We start from the raw sequence: 21,096 nt of genomic DNA, 5'->3' as shown, positions 1-21,096 counted from the left end.
GTGGATTGAGGTTGTTTCAAAGGGTAAACATGAGAGCATATGAAGTTCATTTGGCCCGTGATGTCCAAAGCACTCTGGACACACTGCTGTGAGACGACAACCTCTTTGACTTTCAGCAGAAAAGCCTTTGAGCTTGTGATGATACACTACAGGAAGTTCTCCATGGTTGCTAAAATTCACTTTAATTCAAATTCAGTGACCAATTTATTTACAAGAGGAAATGATTATAGGCAGAGCCTTATTCGCCACTATAGTGCCAGCTGGTGTGATAAAAGATACAAATGATAACCTATATGTAATCATGGTTATATCAAACATGTCGAGGGGTTTCGTGAGCGATCTGTCAAACTACAAGAGGCTTTTTGTGCTACTTGCTCTGGAATCTGTCAGCATGACTCAGGCTACATGACAGGACAATTGTAAAGACAACCGCAGAGGGAGAAAGGAGAGTCACCATCGATGAAAGCAATACAGCGAACAATTCAAGACATATGACGACAACATAATATCGATGCTGTCTCACTGTTTTTGTGTCTGATCAAAAGAAGCTCTAAGATGTGACATCTTCTTATACTCTCTTTCTTTTAATCAGAAATGTTAGTGTTAGTACAAAAGAAGGACAAAGGTTTAGGGTTTTGGTGCCAAAGTTTTGCCATGTCAAAATATCACTTTTTGTGATCGATACAAGAAACAGGCCTGCCGACTGGCCAGTGCTGTAAATTTAAGAAACACGGGATGTGCCGTCGTTGGATTGGCTGCAAGCACGAAGCAGAAGCAGAGGGGATTAACACGGAGCTGAAACCGCACTGCACTGATCAGCAACTGGCCTATCGCCAAACCTCCTGTCTGGACCACCAGCCGCAGGCTCCCCAACTCATTCCCATTACCACACACACACACAGACACGTGTCATCAGTCATCACTGTAGTGAAGTGCACATCGAATATACACTGATTCAGACCGTGTCCAGTGAGAGGGAGACGGGGAACAGTCAGCACCATCTTCTAACACTATATCATCGGTGGTGCGATGTGGGAGAAAATCATTTTTACAAGTCAACTTCCTGAGACGATGTTTTGATGTTTTGAACTGTTTGGTGTGCAGTAGACTGTGATACCAGTGCAACATAACAGGAAAGAGATTCAAATAAAAGGAGCATCTGAGATAATATTTCTGCAACTTCTGATGAACATGATGTTGTCACTTGATATTTTTTTTAAACTGTATTTATCTAAATCATTTGATCCTGTGTTAACAAACAGGCCATGGCAAATGCAACACTTCAACACGTGGCTTTTAATGCTGCAGTGGGAAGTGGCAATAGGAGGGAGTGTAACACTATCACCTGTTGCTGTGTGAGAGGTGTTGGCTCAGATGGTTAAATATTCAGGTGAAACCCGAGAATGTGCTGTTCAAAAGTCCTGCCTCTGCCACACACCTGCGCTACATCATTTTAACGTGCGTATTCATACAAGCAGGAGTAAATCTCTATGCATGAGTGGAGGGAACGTTTTACTTTAGCTTAAATAAGTTTATATCTATTGTATTAAGGTGCTGTTTTAACCTTTTTGTAGGGCCAGATATTGCATGTCAATCAGCCCCTTTAAAAAAGCTCTTCAGAGTTTTTGTTGTCAGAATACATAATTTACAATACTGTATTGTTAGGTAGGGGGACTAACACCTGCACATCCACGGACTGTAGTAGGAAACTGAAAACAAAAAAGGGATGAATTCAGATTTGAGGGACCACGACCACTGAGAGCAGTGGGCCTCCAGCCTAAAAGTAATGCAAAAAAAAAAAAAAAAAATAGGTTATTTCAAATCTTTTTCAATTTATAACCTTTGTTATTCTCAGAAGTGCTCCTGAGAGTTCATGTGTGTAAACCCTTTTCTGAATGAATGCACTCACCCCGAGGAGGCAAAGCTGAAGATTTGAAGACAGGCTGGTTGATGATGTGACTCCTCCATCCCTTTCTGTCTGTTTGTGAGTGCAATCGTGAGAAACAGCTCACAGCGAGAGCAAACAGTAGCCCTGCTGGAGTGGAAGCTGTCTGCTCCAATGTGACACACTACATCGAGCAAAGAGGCAGCTGCTGAGATGATGTGACAGACTGATCCTGAATGACACTGCCTAAGATACACACCAGCACATGCACAAAGATGGTATATTTGACTCCCTTTTGGCCGGCTGGAATTGACATCAATAAAACACGTATTTAAAAAAAAAAAAAGATATATCTTTGTCAATGCAGAGGAATAAATACTGCAGGCTGCTGACAACTGATTGTAGAGTGATATACAACAATTACAGCTCTGTGACATTTCTATTAGGTATGGGTCATGGTTCTTAAATTTTTGAATTGTCATTAAAAAAAAAAAAAAAACGGAAAACTGGTAGTTATGCCTTACTACTGTCAGAAGGTGGCGGTAATGCACCTATAAGCTGTTTGTCAACCACCATTAAACAACAAAATGAGGAGGAGAAGGACATGCTACAACCAGGCTGCGGTGAAATGGTGTGATACTGTGAGATTAGATGCTACGGTGAAAACAGCAGAAACATGCAAAGACCACCGTCAAAAGGTTTGTCAAAAACGGAAATGAGATGCAGTGCAAACTGGCAAACTAGAATACTACTAAGCATCAAGCAGAGACGGTCCATCCACAGATCAACAGTCAACAGACGATGCAAGTTTGATGTTTGATGTTCAGGGAAAACAACTGCCCTCGAGAGGTAGAAGAAAACTTAAGAGACAGTTAAATTGTGAGACAAAGAAGGAAATTGTGAGTTGAAAGTTGCCATAAAACTCTGTAAAGCTAAAAGAAGCTACATATTGAAATAATAATTTGATATTTGGTTGTTATGAAAAATAAATAGCCTTTAAGCTGCTCTACTGATCTACAGTTAAACTGGAACAAACTGTTTTTACAGCAATGTGAGCTAAACTAAACCAGCCATTAAATTGAACTGTTAGGTAACCTGAAGTGTAATTGAAGAGTGACCCAACTACCAAATTAATCATTCTCGGTTCAGTACAAATATCATGTGCTATTATCAAAAAGCATTTTCGTCGTCTTCCGTCTCCAGTGTGAAGAATGAAAGGTCATTCCCAATGTGCAGCTGTGTTTTAACTTCCCTGGAACACATGGGAGATTGAGTGCAGACAGACAAATAACATAGATAGAAATGTACTACATCCGCTGCGGTGGTCGGGTCAAAACCTACTAAATCTGTCAAGACAACAATCACAATAAACAACATCAAACACGAACTTTAAACAGCTGTAACAGCCATGACATTTTTTCACAAAATAATTACATTATTTTAGCCTTTAATCATTTTATTTTCTCCATCCATAGAGGGCTCCGTGTCACATAAAAAAAACCCAAAAAAAAACATAAATTTGGGAGTTACATGACAACATACTACAGCTGTTCCCTCTGGGCTTATAAAGACGGAAGATAAAAAATGAACGTTACAAAATGCACAGAGAATACACTGTCGATACATCAATGTACATTCCTCTTGTCGTTTACACATTGGGCTCTGAAGCACCTCTGCTACGTTGAGGTACAGAGTGGAACTGCCCTACTCTGCTTTATAAACACTGCAGCGATGTGTGTGTAGGTGTGTGTGTATGTGTGTGTCTAAAAACCTGGGAGGCAAACCAGACCCCGACCCACATTCATCCCACCCTCAAGAGGATGCAGCAGACCTCCCTTTATCCACTTCCTGCTCCTCACTATCCCTCCATCCTTCTTGTGTCTTTCGATACCTTGGACATTTCTCCATACCCTCCCGCCTCTTCCCTCTTCCTCGTGTCCCCCTGCGTTTTGACGTCCAGTAGCTTCATCGATTAATGTCTTACAACCTTGCACTCTGTAGCCTCCCGTGTTTGTGTGTGTAAACCCACATTACGCTCGTGTGCGTGTCTGTATATTCCCTGGCGTTAAAGGGAGGAACCTCCCGCTTCCTCCATAAACACCTCAGTGGTATGCAAAGGATCTGTAGTGAGGTCTTCTAACTTCTTAGCCCTCTACTGCAGTTACTCCGTCTAAAGGAGACACATTAAAAGTTACCGAAAGGTCTCAAATGAGTAATCCTGGAAAACTGTCAGGTTTCTCAAAATGTAAAAGAAAAGAATACTTAAATTAACTGAAGAATTGAAGAAAAGAATCCCTGCTTTAATTGACCAGCCTACCTTGAATGGGTGACAGTGGCTAACTGGTTAAATTGGTCAGACTCCACTCAGCGTACTTTAGTTAATCAATGTCCTACTTTAGAAACTATAAGGATTGATAAAGAATTTCCCCAAATTTGATTTACTTACAAATATGAGACACTTTTGACACGAGGGTGGATCATTAAGTTCAGAGACTGCTCCTGTTGCGTGTGAACAGAGCGCAGCATCGTGAAGTGCGCAGAGAACAGAGGAGCAGTAACCTTTTCTGAGTAGGTGTTAGAAAATGCTGTTGCTTGCTCATCATCAGTTCCCGAGTTGCACACGTTTTTGTGAGTGCTGGTCAGTGTGTCTGTACCAAAACAGATTCAGTAGAGCACCACTTGTTTTATTGCTGTTGCCTGAAAAGATCATAAATCTGTATCAAGTAGAGGACGTGTCATATTAAACAGGCTGGGTTTAGCATCTAGGTGCCATCAACGTATATATATATATATATATATATATATATATATATATATATATATATATACTGTATTCTTATCTTCTAACACAAACCATATCCATACTCTCAACTTGAACCAGCTGAAAGGAAAAACCCCACGGCGTGCCAAAAATTAAAACAGCCGGACTGTGTGTTTCTACATAAATCGACTGCTCATCAGGATGCTAAAACAATATGGGCTTCCCAACCGTGTAAGCAAGCATTCCCCCAGCATTGCACAAGTGTTTCCTCATCTTTTGTCCATAGCATGAACACAACAAGATGGGGGCAGTCTCAAGATAGAAAACAGATTTGCATCTCAGTGAAATAGAAAAATAACTGAGCTATGTGTCACTAAAAAGGACCATGTTGAGAGTGGCTAAACTGGATTGTTATTAGAGGAAAGGAGAAATGTTGCAGAGAGATATGTTTCCAATAACATGAGCTTAATACACACTCATACCAGCCCACTGCTCCATAATGACACAATGCATATGTTCAATGAAAAAAACAAAAAACATCATGTATAGCAAAAACTAACCCTTAACAACAGAGTGCAATGTAGATTTGATGAAAGACAAAAAAACAAATTACGAACAAATGTTAGTTGTATGCTCCTGATCAAATGAAAACATTAGTGTATAAGACCCACAGAATACCTACACAAGTATTTACAAAGATCTGATTCCCTAACAGACATCTGTTTCCCCCTTGAGGTGAATGGACCCTGAAATGGATCCTACTAAGCCAGAAAATGACTCACAGAGCAAAAGCACAAAGCCAACAGTTCAAACTTCTGACTCACAGCCCCTTTATAACCTTTCATAGTCGAGAACGACCTTCTCGTGACCTCTCGTTGTGCCTTAATAACCCCCATCCAGGCCTGAGTGAGGGAGACAAAACGGATGGAAATTTGATATCCCACGTTCACTCGCTCCGATTCCCACACTTCATCCAGCTGACAAAAATCTACATGCAAGTATAATCTGCTTGTAAGTATACAGACCCTTAACTTGAACACACTCTTCTTCACACACACTGACCGATGTCTGACTGTTTTCGGTTTGAAGGCTACCTCACCAAACGTGGAAAGAAGAAGACGGACGATCACACAACGTGTTTATTTGCCCTTTGATTCGCTTAAGTTATGCCATATGTTGGAAAGCGCCCAACACCACTGTGAGGTAGGCACATTTTCAACTGACATTACCAGAGCAGTAAATAAAACATTGTCCTCTGTAATGTTTCTGCCATGCTCTAACCTTTGGAGGACACAGAACACCGGCAACTGTCTAAAAAACAACTCTTGTCCACATTGTATGGAAAAAACAAAATCCCTACCACAGGCTACTTTGGGTCCAGGCCAAACATAGAGGTATTAGTTGTAAATCCTACTATATTTTATTATTTAATTTTCCTGCACTCTCTAAACAACATTTGACTTGTATTAGCTATTGTTTTAGCTGTGCAAAACTGCAGCATGAGAAAAAAAAAAAAACGTCTCTGAAAAGCAGTGGGGCGTGATTATTGACCTTTTGGGAATTCTGTTTGTTACTTACTGAATGATAGATGAGAAGATAGATGCCACTTCAGTGTCTGTACAATAATAAGCCTACAACCAGCAGCCGATTAGCTTAGCTGATCTTAGACTAGAGTCTGGAGACAGACTAGCTTTCTGTCTGAAGGTACGAAATCTACCAACCGCCTCCTCTAAAGAGCACTAATTAACAGGTGATATCTCAATTGGAAAAAGGGAGGAAAAAAAAGAAAACAGCAGAAATTGAAAACAATCCTCTTCCTGTAACTCTCCCCACTCCCTTCCTCCCTGGCCTGTACAGGATCCCCGTCCAATGACAGCGAACCACGGTGCACTGGAGCAGCTTCAAACTGGTCACCCTCAGTGCACCCCGGGGGAAGGGGAGTTAAACAGGAGGGTTCAATCGCTGCAAGTTTTTGCCAACAATGGAATAGCAAATCTTTCTACAGGATTTTCTGCCATTAAATCAGGCTCAATATCCGAGGGGACGTGCATGGGCATCTGCATTTAAAGTCCAATTGGAACGCCCTCTCTTTGAAATGACCCGTGATTGGACTAATGGCTCCTTCATGAGCGAGACTTTCCGAAGCCTGAATACAGAGTCAAGAGGAGGTCCAGAAGTCTGTAGTGTTTTCTCAGACCACTTGACTTACAATAATGCAATAACAGTTCCAATATTCTGAAATGTTGTCATGAATTTGCCCGATGACGGAAAAACAAAACAAAAAAAACCCTGCCTACCCGAGCTTTAATATACAATCTAATCTCGTTGTCACTATGAGGCCAATAGGCAAGCAGGAGTAAAGGAGTGAGACTCAGGATGGGCTTGTTCTTTTTTGGACAAGGAGAGCAAATAAAAAGTCCCAGTTTATGTAGAAAAATGAATAAAAACACAATGTTTTACACACACACAGATGTTCGCCAGATGTTTTATTATTTTATTAGGTTTTATCTTGTGTTAAACCTTGGGGCATGTTATGTTTTGCCTGGCTGTATCATAAATTTTCCTTTGGTGACAATAAAGTTAAAGTTGAGGAACCACAGAGTAATTTATCTTTACGTTCAAATGAGCTATATGTTAAGATTAAGCTACTAATTCACGGAAAACAGCTACGTGTGAAATTCAAGAAGGTTTCCAGCTGTTTTTTTTTTTTTTCTCCTTCCTTTCGTTTGAGCTCTACATGACTGCGGCATCGCCGTTGGACACACTTTCTTGCCTTGTTTTCTGGCTAAATCAGCGGAGGACCTTCCATACTGTGAATTCTGTAGATCACTTGCAGTAACACAGAAGAAAAAAAAAAAACACTTGAGAAACTGTTATGTTTCATGCCTTCGTTGAATTATGAGCGAGCTGAAACGGAAAAACCTGCCGTGTGGAAACTGGTCACTCGTTGAATCTATTATTCAACAAAAGCTGCGCTGATTACAGCACTTCATAGTGAGGCTGAACACACAGGGAACTGTCAGCATGCAGTGGAGTCACACGGGAAGCTGCCACGATGTCAACACAGCACGCTGTCATCAAAGGAACGATAACAAGGCCGAAACACGCGAGGAGCGGTGGTGGAGCGCGTGACAAAAAGCTGTCCACCCCTGTCACGAGACACTTGTGACGACAGGAGTGGACACTTGATGCTACTTTAGTCTGCGGAAGGCTTGTTTTTATTCAGGAGCTTTGTGACACTGTCACTGTTTCTGTCATTTTCCTCTCTCATCATGAACCGGTCGACCTCTGCGGTGTGATGTTTCATCATTGACTAGAACGCAGGCAGTGGAGTGTTTAAATGTTGTGCTCCGTCAATGAGGCACCGCAGCAATTTAGCCTTGCATATCCATGGATTTAGGGCTCTTACAGGAGACAGTCCGGGTCAACCTCCAACAGCACAGGATCCTACGATACCAATAAAGTACATGATTTTTGATTAATAAGTAAAGTAACATAATCTGACGTAAATTGAATCATGTGCTTGGACATTTTGCACACATATCTGTCTGATCTACATTTTTTTTTTTCTCTGTCTCTCGTCTATAATTAATTTCAAATCCATTGTAGTTGAGCAGGTGCTGCCAATCCTCCAGGACACAAAGAATAAACTAACCTTAAACCAGACTCTCCAGCTATAAATCCTTAGTTTCTTCAACATGTAGCTGCACATTACAAATCAGCTCAAAGAAGCAATTTGCAAAAAAGCAAACTGTGCACAAAAGCGTCCATAATTATGTCCGTAATTATTTGTGATATTATTATTGGTGACGGCGCTAAAGATAGACAGGGAAGATTTTACAATCTGAGTCCAGTTACAACAGTTGAGCCATTTCTTCGAGAGTTTGCCACACAGCTGTAGCACAAGTTGATTTGTCTTCTAAATCTGGAGACAATTAGCTGCTGGAACAGAAATCTAAATGCCAGAGCTAGTCATAATGTAGGTCTAAGAAAGACCGATCACATCCACACAACGGGGTTTTGACGGCGAGCTGGGAGAGAGAAAATACGAGAGAGCATGGCTGAATTATAAAATTGCGCTTGCCTTCTCTCTTTACCCTCTCCTTTCTCTCTGCTTCCATTTCCCACATCTGTAGAACAGATTATTTTGGTGGCGGATGGGTAAGATGAACCCCGAATAAGACTCCGCATTAACACCTCAAAGCTCTACTGTGTCTGCCTGCCTCTAGTATGACAAATTAGCAGCTGAAAGCCTTGTACACGGCAAAGCAGCAACACACACCTCCTCCAAGGTCAGAGAACGGGACGAGGATAACCTGAAGAGTTTCAGCTTTGTTTTTACATTTGGGGACTTTTATGAGTCTCATCCACACCATCCAATGCCCTCATCATTACATCTCCCTTCGACGAGAGGCCCCGTGAGAGTTTAACACACACACACACACACACACACACACACACACACACACACACACACACAACCCCAACTAGAGTTAAGCTTTGCCCTCAGCCAGGTCATATTGACTTCCCCTGAGCGAGAGCAGGAACATACGGCGTATCAAGAATTCACGGCGCATTTACGTCTTTGAATGCGATGATCCATGGTTACAATTTTTTTTTTTTTTTGTTTAAAAGGCTGAGGGCCACAGGCAACATGGGAGAGCACACACGTTCACGAAATAACCACATAACATGTACGGTGGCATGAAAACAGGCAAAAAACACAAATACAAACACAGGTTCACGCAGAAATAAGCACGCGAATTCCTTCATGCGGAGTCTCACACACACACACACACTAAGCCCACCATGCACATGCCTCCGGGTGTACAAAGATACACAAATCATGACATTCATTTTCTCACACATGCAAAGACAGGTCTTGTAAAATGGCTTTTATGGATGCCACCTGTCCATATGGGATCTGATAAACACGCCAAGCCCTGCTCTGTTTAGCTGAATTAAGTCTCTGTAGCTGTTAACACATGGCACCGACCCTTCTCCTTTAACACCCCACACAGCCCCCTCCTCTCCTCTCCTCTCCACCATCCCCACCCAACACACACACACGTGCGCACACACACACACACACACACACACTCCGGGGTTGTCTCTGCTAGTGGTGGAAGTTATCCATCAGATTTTTCATTCCCTCTCTCCACGGAGCCCCTCACAATCACCTCATCTCTCCCTCATCACATCTGCCAAAACATTTCTCTCACGCTTGCAGCACTGACCGTGTTCAAACGCTCCCTCTGTAAAAAAAAAATAAAAAAAAAAACCCTCTCAGGCTTTACTGTATTGACAAGTGGTGCTTTAGGGTTCACCATCACCCCAAATCCCAGCATGACACTTCAGTTTCAGTCATAGTTGAGTAACGTCTACGCCGTTAAGAGGGCCGACAGGTATTTTATCGGTCGCCAATAATAACTGTGTTTATTTTGTCTGAAGATTATTTACTTGGTTAATTGATGAATCGTTTCGTTTTGGATAACTCGAGCACCGAAGATGCCTAGCAAAGAGTACAAATCCCAAAGTGAAAAGAAACAAGAAAGCAGCAAAAAAAAATGTCATTTTTGCTTGAAACAAATTACTCACAATTGATTGATTGTCATACAAGTTAACAATTCCTCAAAACTGACGAATGAGTTTACACACAGATCATTTGAGCTCTGTGTAAACACCATCATTCAATTGCATTTGTTTCTAATTTGGGTGGTCATTTCCCGATTGCGCTTCCTCAACCAATACCGTCAGTAAACACACGAGTGGGCGTGTTGTAGCTGCAGGTGTGGTAAAGCCACGAAGAGAAGAAAGTTTGAACTTGAACTTTAAGTTTACTGCGTGCGCAACTGGGCTTCTGTTTCAGATAGTTTCTGAAGGTCGTTCCTCTTCTATGCTGCAGTGAAATGATCTCTTTGCGTTGTAGAATCAAATCGTTCCCACAATTCACAACCAAACAGCACATTGTTTGCGTACACAAAACCCCCGTTAACAAAGTAATGCATTTTGTTACGCAAATACAAAATGGACTCACGGCACCGCCTGCTGTTGCGGAGGATTCATTTCTGAGGACGTTGGTGAGAAAATATTTAGCCGAATCCCTGCAAAAAAAACAAAACATTGTGCAATCACGCAATATTTGTTTTGTTTTTGTACGATACAATTTTGGACTCGTAAGACACGCTGTATTTGTCTCTGAAGCGTGACGTATAATAAATATGTTGTGTGTCTGTTTGATAAGTGTGTTTTGTATTAGTTTGTTAATGAAGTTTTGTATTTGCGAACCAGTTTGTTAGTAAATGGGGTGGTGGGGGGGCAATTGAAAACTGATTTTGTTTGACAGGCTTTGGCAGTAAATTTGCTCCATAATGCTCCCTTTAAAGTGGAGCAACATGACAGCATTGGGAAAAAGATGCACTTCTGTGAAATGACAAATCAACACCAGTGCGTCCAACAAGAGAAACAGAATTCAAAAACAGACATCTTTATTTTAAAAAGGTCCTGCGGGTCGGTGAACCCTGGAGACAGTTGGACAAACGCTGGACCGGGGCTGATGCTACAGCACACCGAGATTTAAAGCGTCTCAAAAAGACTAAAGTAAAACGGAATAAGTTTGAATTGTATGCAGGTTGATACAGGATATCTGGATCAAATCTCCGTCATGAAAATAGATGCAAAAAATATGTATACTGGTGAAAGCAAAAGTATGCAAAGTTCATTGGAAACAGGTAAAAAAAAAATAGGCTCCGTTGACCATAACTGAAGAGAGCGTTGTGGAGAGGTATGTGCCACTTCCTGTTTGAGCCCTCACCGCCAGGTTTGGATCTGTAAAATGATTTGTAATAAATGTTCCTGCCAGACGCACGGAAAACATTCACTCCAAAAATAAGACACATCATTTACTAACGAGTGGTCGGTTTAATGTGTTTTGGCTGATACGTGAAATTCAATGCTTGAAAGTGCTTAGTAAAAGTAGGATAGATGAGACCGGCACAAACGGAAATTACGTTCCGCCGTTTCTGTTGACCAGCAATTGCCCAAACCATTATCTAAATAAATTCACAACTCGGTGGGTTAACGCAAACACTTCCAGATACCGTGAGCAGAGTGCAGCTATCTGAAACACATTTCTTCTGTTATTTATAACGAGTGGATCAACAGAGAAACAAAAATTGATCAGGTGAATTTAATGACTCACACTGACCCAAGTTATTATAAAGCAAGTATGAAGTGGGATTCATTTAGGGTTGACGGTGGTTGTACTGACTACAGCCGTACAAATAGGATTTGCATTTCTTGGGAGTTTAATTGCAGTAGATTCCCACTGCAAGCAAACAAGCAAGAGAGCCGACAGAAACAACTAACTGATTCCACCAAATGTGAAGATTAGCAACAAAAAAAAACCCAGAGAAAAAACAGACAAGAGATAAATAAACAGATACCAAAAGGCTTTGTTTTAAAGAGCGGACTACGCAAAGGATGCCGTTATTCTGTCTGTTCAACCTACAGCCTTAGAAAACAGTACGAGCAACCTGCAACTACTGATGTGTGCTGCCCTCTAGTGGCTTCAACACAACTATCTAATGAGATACTCGGCTGCAGTGAGGAAGGACTGATTGGGGGGGGGGGGGGGGTCAAGAATTTTTTTTTTTTTTTTTTTCTATTTAGCCCCAGTTTTTACCCCGTAAAAAACACTTTATATATTAAACCGTCAAATAGAAGTTGGAGGGCAATTTTTTTATTTTTTTTTTTGTTTTGAAGATGAAAAAAAAAAAGAAGAAGAAAAGTACTCACGACACAGGACACGCAAACACATGGAAATCTGAACTCTGTGAATATCAGATAACTACTTTAAAAACCTCCATCTTGACACAACTTTTGTATTTACAATGCGTCTGTAACAACAACAAAAAAACATACTGGCGTGATTAAAATGTAAATAATACACAGAAAACTGAAAGTGAACAAAAATTAAAAAAAAAGTTAGTTTTTGTTTGCCTAAGGTTGGAAGTTATACAAGTCATTTCCAAAACTTAAGAACAAATCAAAAGACACACGTTTGGGTAAATTCCACACCCGCTCACTGTCCTTCAAATGATCTCCACCTGCAGACCAGACCGCCGAGGCCTACGGTGATGCCGTCTCTTCAGAAGCAGTTTGCCTTGGACCTGAAAGTCTCCAGAATTTCCTGCATCCTCTGTACGGCAGGCTCGTCCTCTTCGACAGCCTTCGAGCAGATGCGCTGCACTCTGCCGTGCAGATCTTCCATGTCTTTCTGTTGTGCAGGAACCAAACGGTGACAGCGGTGAGCAAAAAGAAAAGACAGTTGCAGCCTCACCGCATTTACATAAATACATCAGTGTATTAGAAAGGTATGAATCCAGGTACACAGACTCGGATAGTTTTCAGGTTTTTCAAAACTGGTTTTTTTTCTTAATAGAACATTTTTCTGTACTTTCTTTAGCGTAGTTGGAAAAAAAAAAAAAAAAAATCAACTCATTTCTGCGGTGAAACGATATTCAGTCAATATGCTGAATATACAGTCACATCTATCGCACAGTGAATCACTTTTTGCTCTCTTGCACTATTAATGCTTTAAATGTTGAAAGGAGTGCGTGGCTGCTTACACTTGCAAATTCAAGTAGCTTTTCTGTGATGAAGAATCTTTCGAGGGAGTAACAGAGACAGACACAGTTTTAGGAAAGTTACCTCTGAATTTGACAGGTGGTTTGCAGCTGCAGTAAATACCGATGCCAGGTTGTTGGCTATCGTTCGCCTCTCGTCGCTGGTCTCCTGAAGCACGAGCTGATACCTTGAGAAGAGGACCGCAAGTCTTTTACTCTAAAATGACGAGCTCATCATTCACCAGACATACGGACCCCAAAGATGTTAAAGCTCACACACCGAGCTCAATTTTGAAGATATGTGACTGAAGGAGGCAGAAATATAGATGAATCAGTAGTTCCATTTGTCATTGATTCGTGGCAAAAGGCAAACGGCGGCAAGAAGACTTTTTCAGACAAACACATTGCTGATTAGTGTGACGTGTCACGTGTATGATCGGTTGTTGCTTACTGTTGTTGCGCTGCCTTCAGCTGCTGCACGGCCTCATCGTAACCACACTTGACTTTCTTCTGGAGAAGTTTGCGGTGGTTTTCCATGGACTCGATCTCTGCTGCCCACTCCTGTTCCTCTCGGGCCTCCTCCTACACGCACACGCACACGCACACACACACACACACACACACACACACAGCATGAAGCAGTGCATGTATGAGGCAACTGCGTATTTTCCGTTTTCATGACGCAAAACATGGACTTTACCTGCATGTCACATTCCAACCGTTCATCCAACTTGCGAATCTGCTCCCTCAGCTGCTTCCGATCGTTGGACTTGTCTATGATGTTCGAATTGACCTACGAGACACAAACGCGCGGGCACACGACCGTGATACAGTAAATGCCGCAGTAAGGCCGAGACGTAGCATTTGCTGCGTACGAACATATGTGTGGATACAAATGCAATACAGTGTCGTAAAAGTTTTGTTACCTGTTCGCAAGACTCCTCCAGGCTCAGTTTCATGTCGGCTAAATGTCTGTTCTCCTCCTCCACATCGCCAATGAGCTTTCTCAGAAGCATCTGCAACACGCAGCACAAATCAGGACACGCGTTTAGAGAACTTTAGCATCGCGCACAGTGAAATAACAGACTTTCAGTAGCACCCGATGGAGTTGACCTTCAAACGTGCGTATAAAAAGATGTATGCTCAAAGCTGCAACGAACTGCGTGTGGAAATAAACCTAACATTGGGAGTGCAAGATAGTCTTGTTCATACTGAACTAAATTAAGACCCATCGTAATGTGAAAGTCTGCGCTTATGGATTCAAACTCTCGTGTGAACAGGCTTATTCGCTGGACGTACCTGTATCTGCGTTTTATGCTGACCCATGCTCCCGGGTCCACATTCAAAAGGCCTGATCTCAAAATCGTGACCACAGGCGTTCTCCGCAGACAGCGGGATCAGCTTTAGCTTACGTGCAATCTTGTGGTACTCTGCCATCTTCAGCTCCGCCTGGAATCGAGGGAAATCACAGGAACAGGAGAAGCAAAAAAACAAACAAGTAAGATCACAGGCCGAGATACAGTATGTGGCGTTTGGGGACAAACACCGCTACTTTCCATACAAGTATGTTTTCAGTGTAATAATTACAAAGTCAACCTAAAACCTGGTAACCAAATGGGACTACGGCGGCTCATCTTTGCACACAATACCTTCTCTTTCACTTTTGCTAGTGCGATCTCTTCATTCCACTTCTGCTGTTGAGCAACCTCGAACGACTTGCTGAAAGCCGAGATGGTCTGGAGGAGCTCCGTCTTCTCTCTGTTGATCCTCTCTACATCAGCCGGAGTAAACTTCTGGTTTTGCAGGAGGTGTTGCAGTTCATTCCTCTCATGTTTCAGAGACTCCAGATGACTGACTGAAATATGACAGAAGGGATAACATGATGTATATAAAATCCAATCCGATCCTCGGATTTGAATGGAAACTTTTGCAGCTGATGTACGAGAGCCAAGATGCTCACGTGACAAAACAACTGATTATTTGAACCTGAGTACTGGTGCTTAAGAGGTACGTTACTGGTTAATGACTTTGCTGCTAGCAGATTGAAAACACCTTAACGTATGATTCTCTGGTGGCTTATTCATTAAAACGGGAATGTTAAATATTTTCAAAGACGGACTAAAACTGAGAAAATATCTCAGCCAAGACATGAGTGCAGTCCAAAGCTCGAATCCTCATGTTGGTGCTGAGCGTGCACAGGCCCATAAACAACTTGGGAATTTGTAATTGCGGTTAGTTAGTAACTGTAAAAACAGACATCTTCATTGTGACTGAAAATTCATCCCCAGACAATCAAATTCCCACTGGATCCAGAGCATCCTGACAAACAACTGGCTGACTGACATGGTTGGATGAATGCTACATTAACCATATTCACCATTGGTCTCCAGCTCATCATTGCCTTCTGAAAATTTGTTCTCCAGGTTGGCTTTAAACGACTCCAGGCTGCTTCGATAATTCTGGAGCTTCTTGAGGTCTGCTTGCAGCTTGGCCTTTTCCATCCTCTTGGTCATTAGGCGGTCCTGTCCGGGAGGAGACAGACGCATATCTCATTTATTAACGCTCACACAAGAGATATTTCATATAACTGACAGAGCGGAGCACAACTCGAGCACAAAACCTATCAAAGCCCAAAAGGTTTTGTTGACAATGTACAGGGTTTCTCCATTTCCACTTTGAATGAATGCAAACATAATGGAAACATCCAGATTTTAAACTCTAATCTGTATGAAGACAAATGTGTCAATATAAACTCTTACGGTCTGACTCTCCTTCTCCAGCTCTTCAACCTCTTTGCTGAGTATTCTGTACTTCTCCTCCATGGAGGCCAGTAGGGCTTCATCAACATTGTAAAGCTTCTCTGTAAAGACAAACAGTGTTCTTGTTGATATTTCACAATCCCATTTTTTAAGATTTAGATATAAATTGAAGCTACCAACTGTGTAAACATTATGCCTGAATATACACAAGAACTTATTCATTTATATTAAATTATTATAAGAAAAAAGTATTTATATTAAAAAGGTGGTGTGCTTACTTAGTTTAGTGAGGAAGGCTTCATCCTCATCCTCAAATGTGTCATCGCCCTGCATGAACTTGGAGTACGTCGCAGCAATATAGTCCAGGAAGAGCTGCAGAAGAGCGGAGAGAGGACAAAAAAAAAAACAATAACAAATGTTTACATTTATACAGACAAAATAAGACGAAACAATCGTGTTTAGTTGCGTTGGGAACACAGACTGCAGTTAACAGAGAGACAGGACAGCCGAACGGCTTTGTAACACTATCGGTAACCCTGGGGTCTACACACACTTACAGCAACATATCTATACTGTATATGCTTTGTAGTAGTGCTCACGCCTCATGTTGCTGTTTAAAGAACACAAAGTACCTTATTGTATTCAGCCCCATCCTCAATATTGTCACTGTCTTCACAGAAGTCCCTGAAGAGCAGATCCTGCTTACTCAAACTCCAATTGATCTGACACAAAGACATTAAAGAGGGAAAACACTGGTTATAACTCACTTCTTTTGAACAGATTCATTGTACTTTTTAGTTGCATTCGGTGCAAATGAACCTGTTTTAGACAAAAACGTTCCAACGTAGCTCCATTTAGAAAAAAAAAGAAAAAGGTATTTATTTCTCACCTTGACGTTATCAATTAGCCACATGAGGGCAGCCAGTGCCTGGGGCCAGGTATGTGGAGCTCCAACAGAATACATTGAACACTTGGAGAGTACAAATGGATACCTTAAAAAAAAACAACAACAACAAAAAAAAACGATGGAGAGAAGCAAAGACAGAGAGAGTCAGCAAAGCCTCTAACCCTGAGAGCCCTATGGATGCACTGAGCATCCAAATTCATATTTCTTCTTGGATGAATTGCACACAAAGTATTAATTGCAGTGAGGTGGAGCACATATAAAATAAAAGGGCGCGACTTGACCTTTCCAATGACGTGAACTGTTTGTCTGTAAGTGTTGGTAAGAAAAAGCATTTTGATTTACATCAAACTTAATCATAATTATAATTTGCATACAGCCCTGAGTCTGTCTTTTTACCCACCACTCGTGTCTAAAACTCACGGAGTCATCGTTGCATCGATGTGGAATACATATCAAAAGAAAGAGGAGAACAGGACCTTTGTAATGATGCTAGTTACCTATTTGAAAATACCAAAGTAATCACATAATGAAGACGGATCAGAGGTTTGCAAAATTACATCTTAACTAGTTCTTTCACCCAGTTTCACACTCCTGCTTCTTGGTTGAATAAGTGACTAAATCCGTATCACTTCACAACATACCACATATCAAAATAAACAGCAGAACTTACCCTTTCTGACTTGTTACTTCTCTCTGTGACAAAGTGTTGTTGAGTAGTCCATTTTTGAAATCACGGTTAATTCCTGCATCGTCTCCAACATTACGGACCACTTTGTATGAAAATTAAACACCATATAATGCTCTCGCGGAGTGACCCGATAAACGGGTGATTGGTGCGCTAGCCTTTTTTAAAAGATTGTCTTCATCGTTTTTACATTTTCATTAAGACTTCTCTTTTTGTATTGCATATTGTGTAACGACTTAAACTTCAGCGGCACCAAACTGCCTTTCAAATACACATAACTAGGGCGACCAAGGGCTTCTATAATCTAAAATATTCACACAAAATGGTATGGACTGTAAATAAAACAAAGCAATACAAATATACACACACAATACTTGTTATTATTAAACTAAGCATTTTTACCTCAAGGCTTTTAGGAAAGCTGGAACCTCCTCCTCAACTTTTGAGTTTGGCATCTCGAAGGTTGGGTCTAGCTGGCGGTAGATGTACTCAAACATTTTCACAAACTCCTTGGTGGAGGGAGACTGGAGGGTCTTGGCTGACAATGCGTAGCCCTGCTCCGTCAAGAACTACAAACATACACGAGAGAAATTCTTGTTGGGCAGAAACATGGATTCCAACTCGTACGAATAAACATCTATACTACTTTTTTTTGTTGAAAATGTAAGTACAATAAAGTTAAAGCTACAATTCAATAATCTAACTTTGAGCCTTTTATAGCCTTTGTGAGGTAAATGTCTGTAGCAAAGTAATCAGCGGTTCAATGAAATGAGGTGTATGTTGCAGGTCTGCCACAGTTAGTTTTTAAGATAAAACCACTATGGGGCACTAAAGTTGAAGATTTTGACCGTGAACCTATTGAACATAAGAAGTGCAGTGACGCTCAAACAGAAAACATTTGTTACCTCATGCAGCTGCCTGATGCATTGCTGAACAAAAGATTTATCGTGTAGAGGTCTGGCGTCTTTGATCTTCTCACTTCCTCCAAACACGGACATGGTGCTGTTGCGACGCATGCCAGCTCCACTCATCCTGCTGTAAGTATATTAACATACCACATATCAAAAGTCCACTTTTATTAACTGACAAGGACATGTTTTTTTTTTAACGCTATTTGCATCGAAATAATGCATCGTAAAAAGTGACAAATGTAAAGTATGAGGAACGCGTATTCTATTTTTTGTTTACAATGAATCAGACTGAGCGCGAGTACGATCATCAACTCGACCTTGTGACATTTATATGTTCAATTTCATTATGTGTTATTGTGTCTTTGACACTGGTTTCAATCAAGAAGCTAAAGGCTCAGTCAGCTGAGGTTTTCACAAGTGTATTACTCCCTTGAGGCACATATTTACAGAACAGGTTAACATTTAATTACTTTACTTCATCTCGATGTTCTTAGTCTTTTATCGACACGTTCACAAGCAAGTTTCTAAACAATATTCACTTACGAGGCACCGAAGAAGCTGGTCCGCCTTTCAGAGGTCCCAGACTGAGGTTTGGGTACACTGAGCTTTCCAAATGAAGGCTGTTTACTGTAAAGAAACAAAACGGAACAAATGAATGCGTTACACTTGCAGCTTTAAATTTGAGAAAGACAACTAATCAATATTACTTCACTGCATCATCACATGTTCACAAATAATGCTTCTACAGACATCATAAATAACCTGAATACTGACATCCAATACGAATACATCCAATAGCTGACTGTCTATGTAGTCCAAACTAAGCTGTCTCAATTGAATATTTTCGGATACAGGCCCAGAAGTATTAAAAACAAAACAAAAAAAAAAGTCGGTTGTGTTGGTGTGATTATGACAACATGACAATAACAAATAAAACAGTGAACCCAGCGTATATGATATAAAAAGCAGTAATCTTTGCTGACAAATGTCTGAATGTATTCCACGTAATAGAAACGACCTCCAACCCACCTCTGAGGCGTCGTGTACACCATGCTCATCCTGTTGTTGTCCTGAACTCTTAACGGCATCTCCGACAATCTGCTGCCTGCTGCTCGACTCATCCTTCCACTGGAAACGTTATCACAAAAAATATTAACCCACTACTTTACAAAGTCCCCCCAACATATATATATATATAAAAGGAGCGTATTAGAGTGACAATGTTGGCTATAATTATAAATGAATGTCCTAAGTAGCTCAGCTTGCTAACTAGCGCCGTAGCTGCTATAATCTAGAGGTAACTCGGCGTTAATTAAACATAACCCAACACGACAAATTACTCCTATTGTTCGAAGTAAATTAAAAAAAAAATATATAAAAAAAATCCAGTATATAGAGAGTACAGTGGATGATGAGTGATAACTGTGCTTGGTAACATCGTTTAAATTAACGGTAGCCAGAGTGAGCTAACGACAAGAGCGACTGCCGGTCGGTGTCGTCGTCAAATGAACGGAGCCACTACATTTAGTCAGAATGCTGTTTGCCGATTATTTATGGCGTTGTTCAATAACTTTTAAGTGTTTTTTTGTTGTTGTTGTTTTTTTGATGAATTGTATACGTACCGCTCCATGTTCCGTAGGCTGATAACTTGTTTACAACATGAGACGAACACCAAAACGTATTTGAAAACCCCGCCGAAACAAGCGCTGACGTCACCACAGTACGGAGGGCCGTTTGGTCCAAGAAGGTTTCGCTCTGACTCGTAGACGGTCTCAAATTTAAAAAAAAAAAAAAGAGACCTGGAGGAGGACGTCTGGATCGTGTTATCAGCTGTTGGGATACAGAGCAGGCCCTGTTGACTGAAACCTGCTTCAGGTTTTTAGGCATATACATCGCTGAAGACAGAGCCTTATGTCTTATGCTTATGTGGTGAACAAGGCACAATAACAGCACCACTCCCTCAGTAAGGCTGAAACAAGGCCAAATACGCCAGGCAAGAGCCTCTGGTCCACTTCTGCAAGAGTACCAGAGAGCATCCTTGTGTGTGTATTCCTGTGTAGTACAGCAGCAGTATTTTCAGACAAGAAAGCCCTCCAGTAGGTGGGACAAGACTGCACAACGTATCATCAGTAACATTACACTGCCAGAAATACAGGACATTTATACCAAACAGCAGACTAAACATTCACAAAGACCTCTCTTATCCCTGCAATTGCCTTCAGGAAAGAACCTGCTTCTACCCCAGTGCCATCAGATACATGAACTCTGACCCTCTCTGAACCGTCATCACTACTTATATGACAATGCCTTGGATTCTCCATCAGTTCATCAATCTGCTGTTATAATTTCCCCAACAGTGATTGTTACTTATTGCTCTGCCTAATGTGACATATTTTACTTCTTTACACCATCACTGGATAAGGATTACACTCTTGCACTTTGAGATTGAGGATAATAGTCCATGGCACATTTCATTTACATGTATGTTCTATTTCCTTATTACTGATAAGTTTTATTGCTTATGTAGAAGTCAATGGCTTGAGGCCAAATCCTGTCTACAG

The 21,096-nt window shown here is 41.2% G+C and overlaps 1 protein-coding gene across 1 annotated transcript; it reads right to left on the bottom strand.

Moving 5' to 3' along the window:
- Window positions 1-12,363: 12,363 nt before the first annotated feature.
- ndc80 (NDC80 kinetochore complex component) lies at window positions 12,364-20,205 on the bottom strand. Its single transcript, XM_069138293.1, has 17 exons — window positions 20,158-20,205; window positions 19,565-19,663; window positions 19,079-19,162; window positions 18,530-18,659; window positions 18,027-18,193; window positions 16,922-17,024; window positions 16,665-16,754; window positions 16,311-16,404; window positions 16,033-16,133; window positions 15,651-15,795; window positions 14,923-15,128; window positions 14,573-14,722; window positions 14,200-14,289; window positions 13,974-14,066; window positions 13,725-13,855; window positions 13,359-13,461; window positions 12,364-12,924 (listed from the first exon to the last, which is right to left on the bottom strand). Exons 1-17 carry the CDS (start codon window positions 20,163-20,165, stop codon window positions 12,796-12,798), a joined length of 1,923 nt encoding a protein of 640 aa, XP_068994394.1. The 5' UTR covers window positions 20,166-20,205; the 3' UTR covers window positions 12,364-12,795.
- Window positions 20,206-21,096: the final 891 nt, after the last annotated feature.

Source organism: Embiotoca jacksoni, unplaced genomic scaffold, assembly GCF_022577435.1.
Source record: "Embiotoca jacksoni isolate LCO1_2020_lvr unplaced genomic scaffold, fEmbJac1.0.p SCAF_8, whole genome shotgun sequence".
Taxonomy (NCBI): Eukaryota; Metazoa; Chordata; class Actinopteri; family Embiotocidae; genus Embiotoca; species Embiotoca jacksoni.
This window is presented reverse-complemented; position numbering and strand designations above follow the sequence as displayed.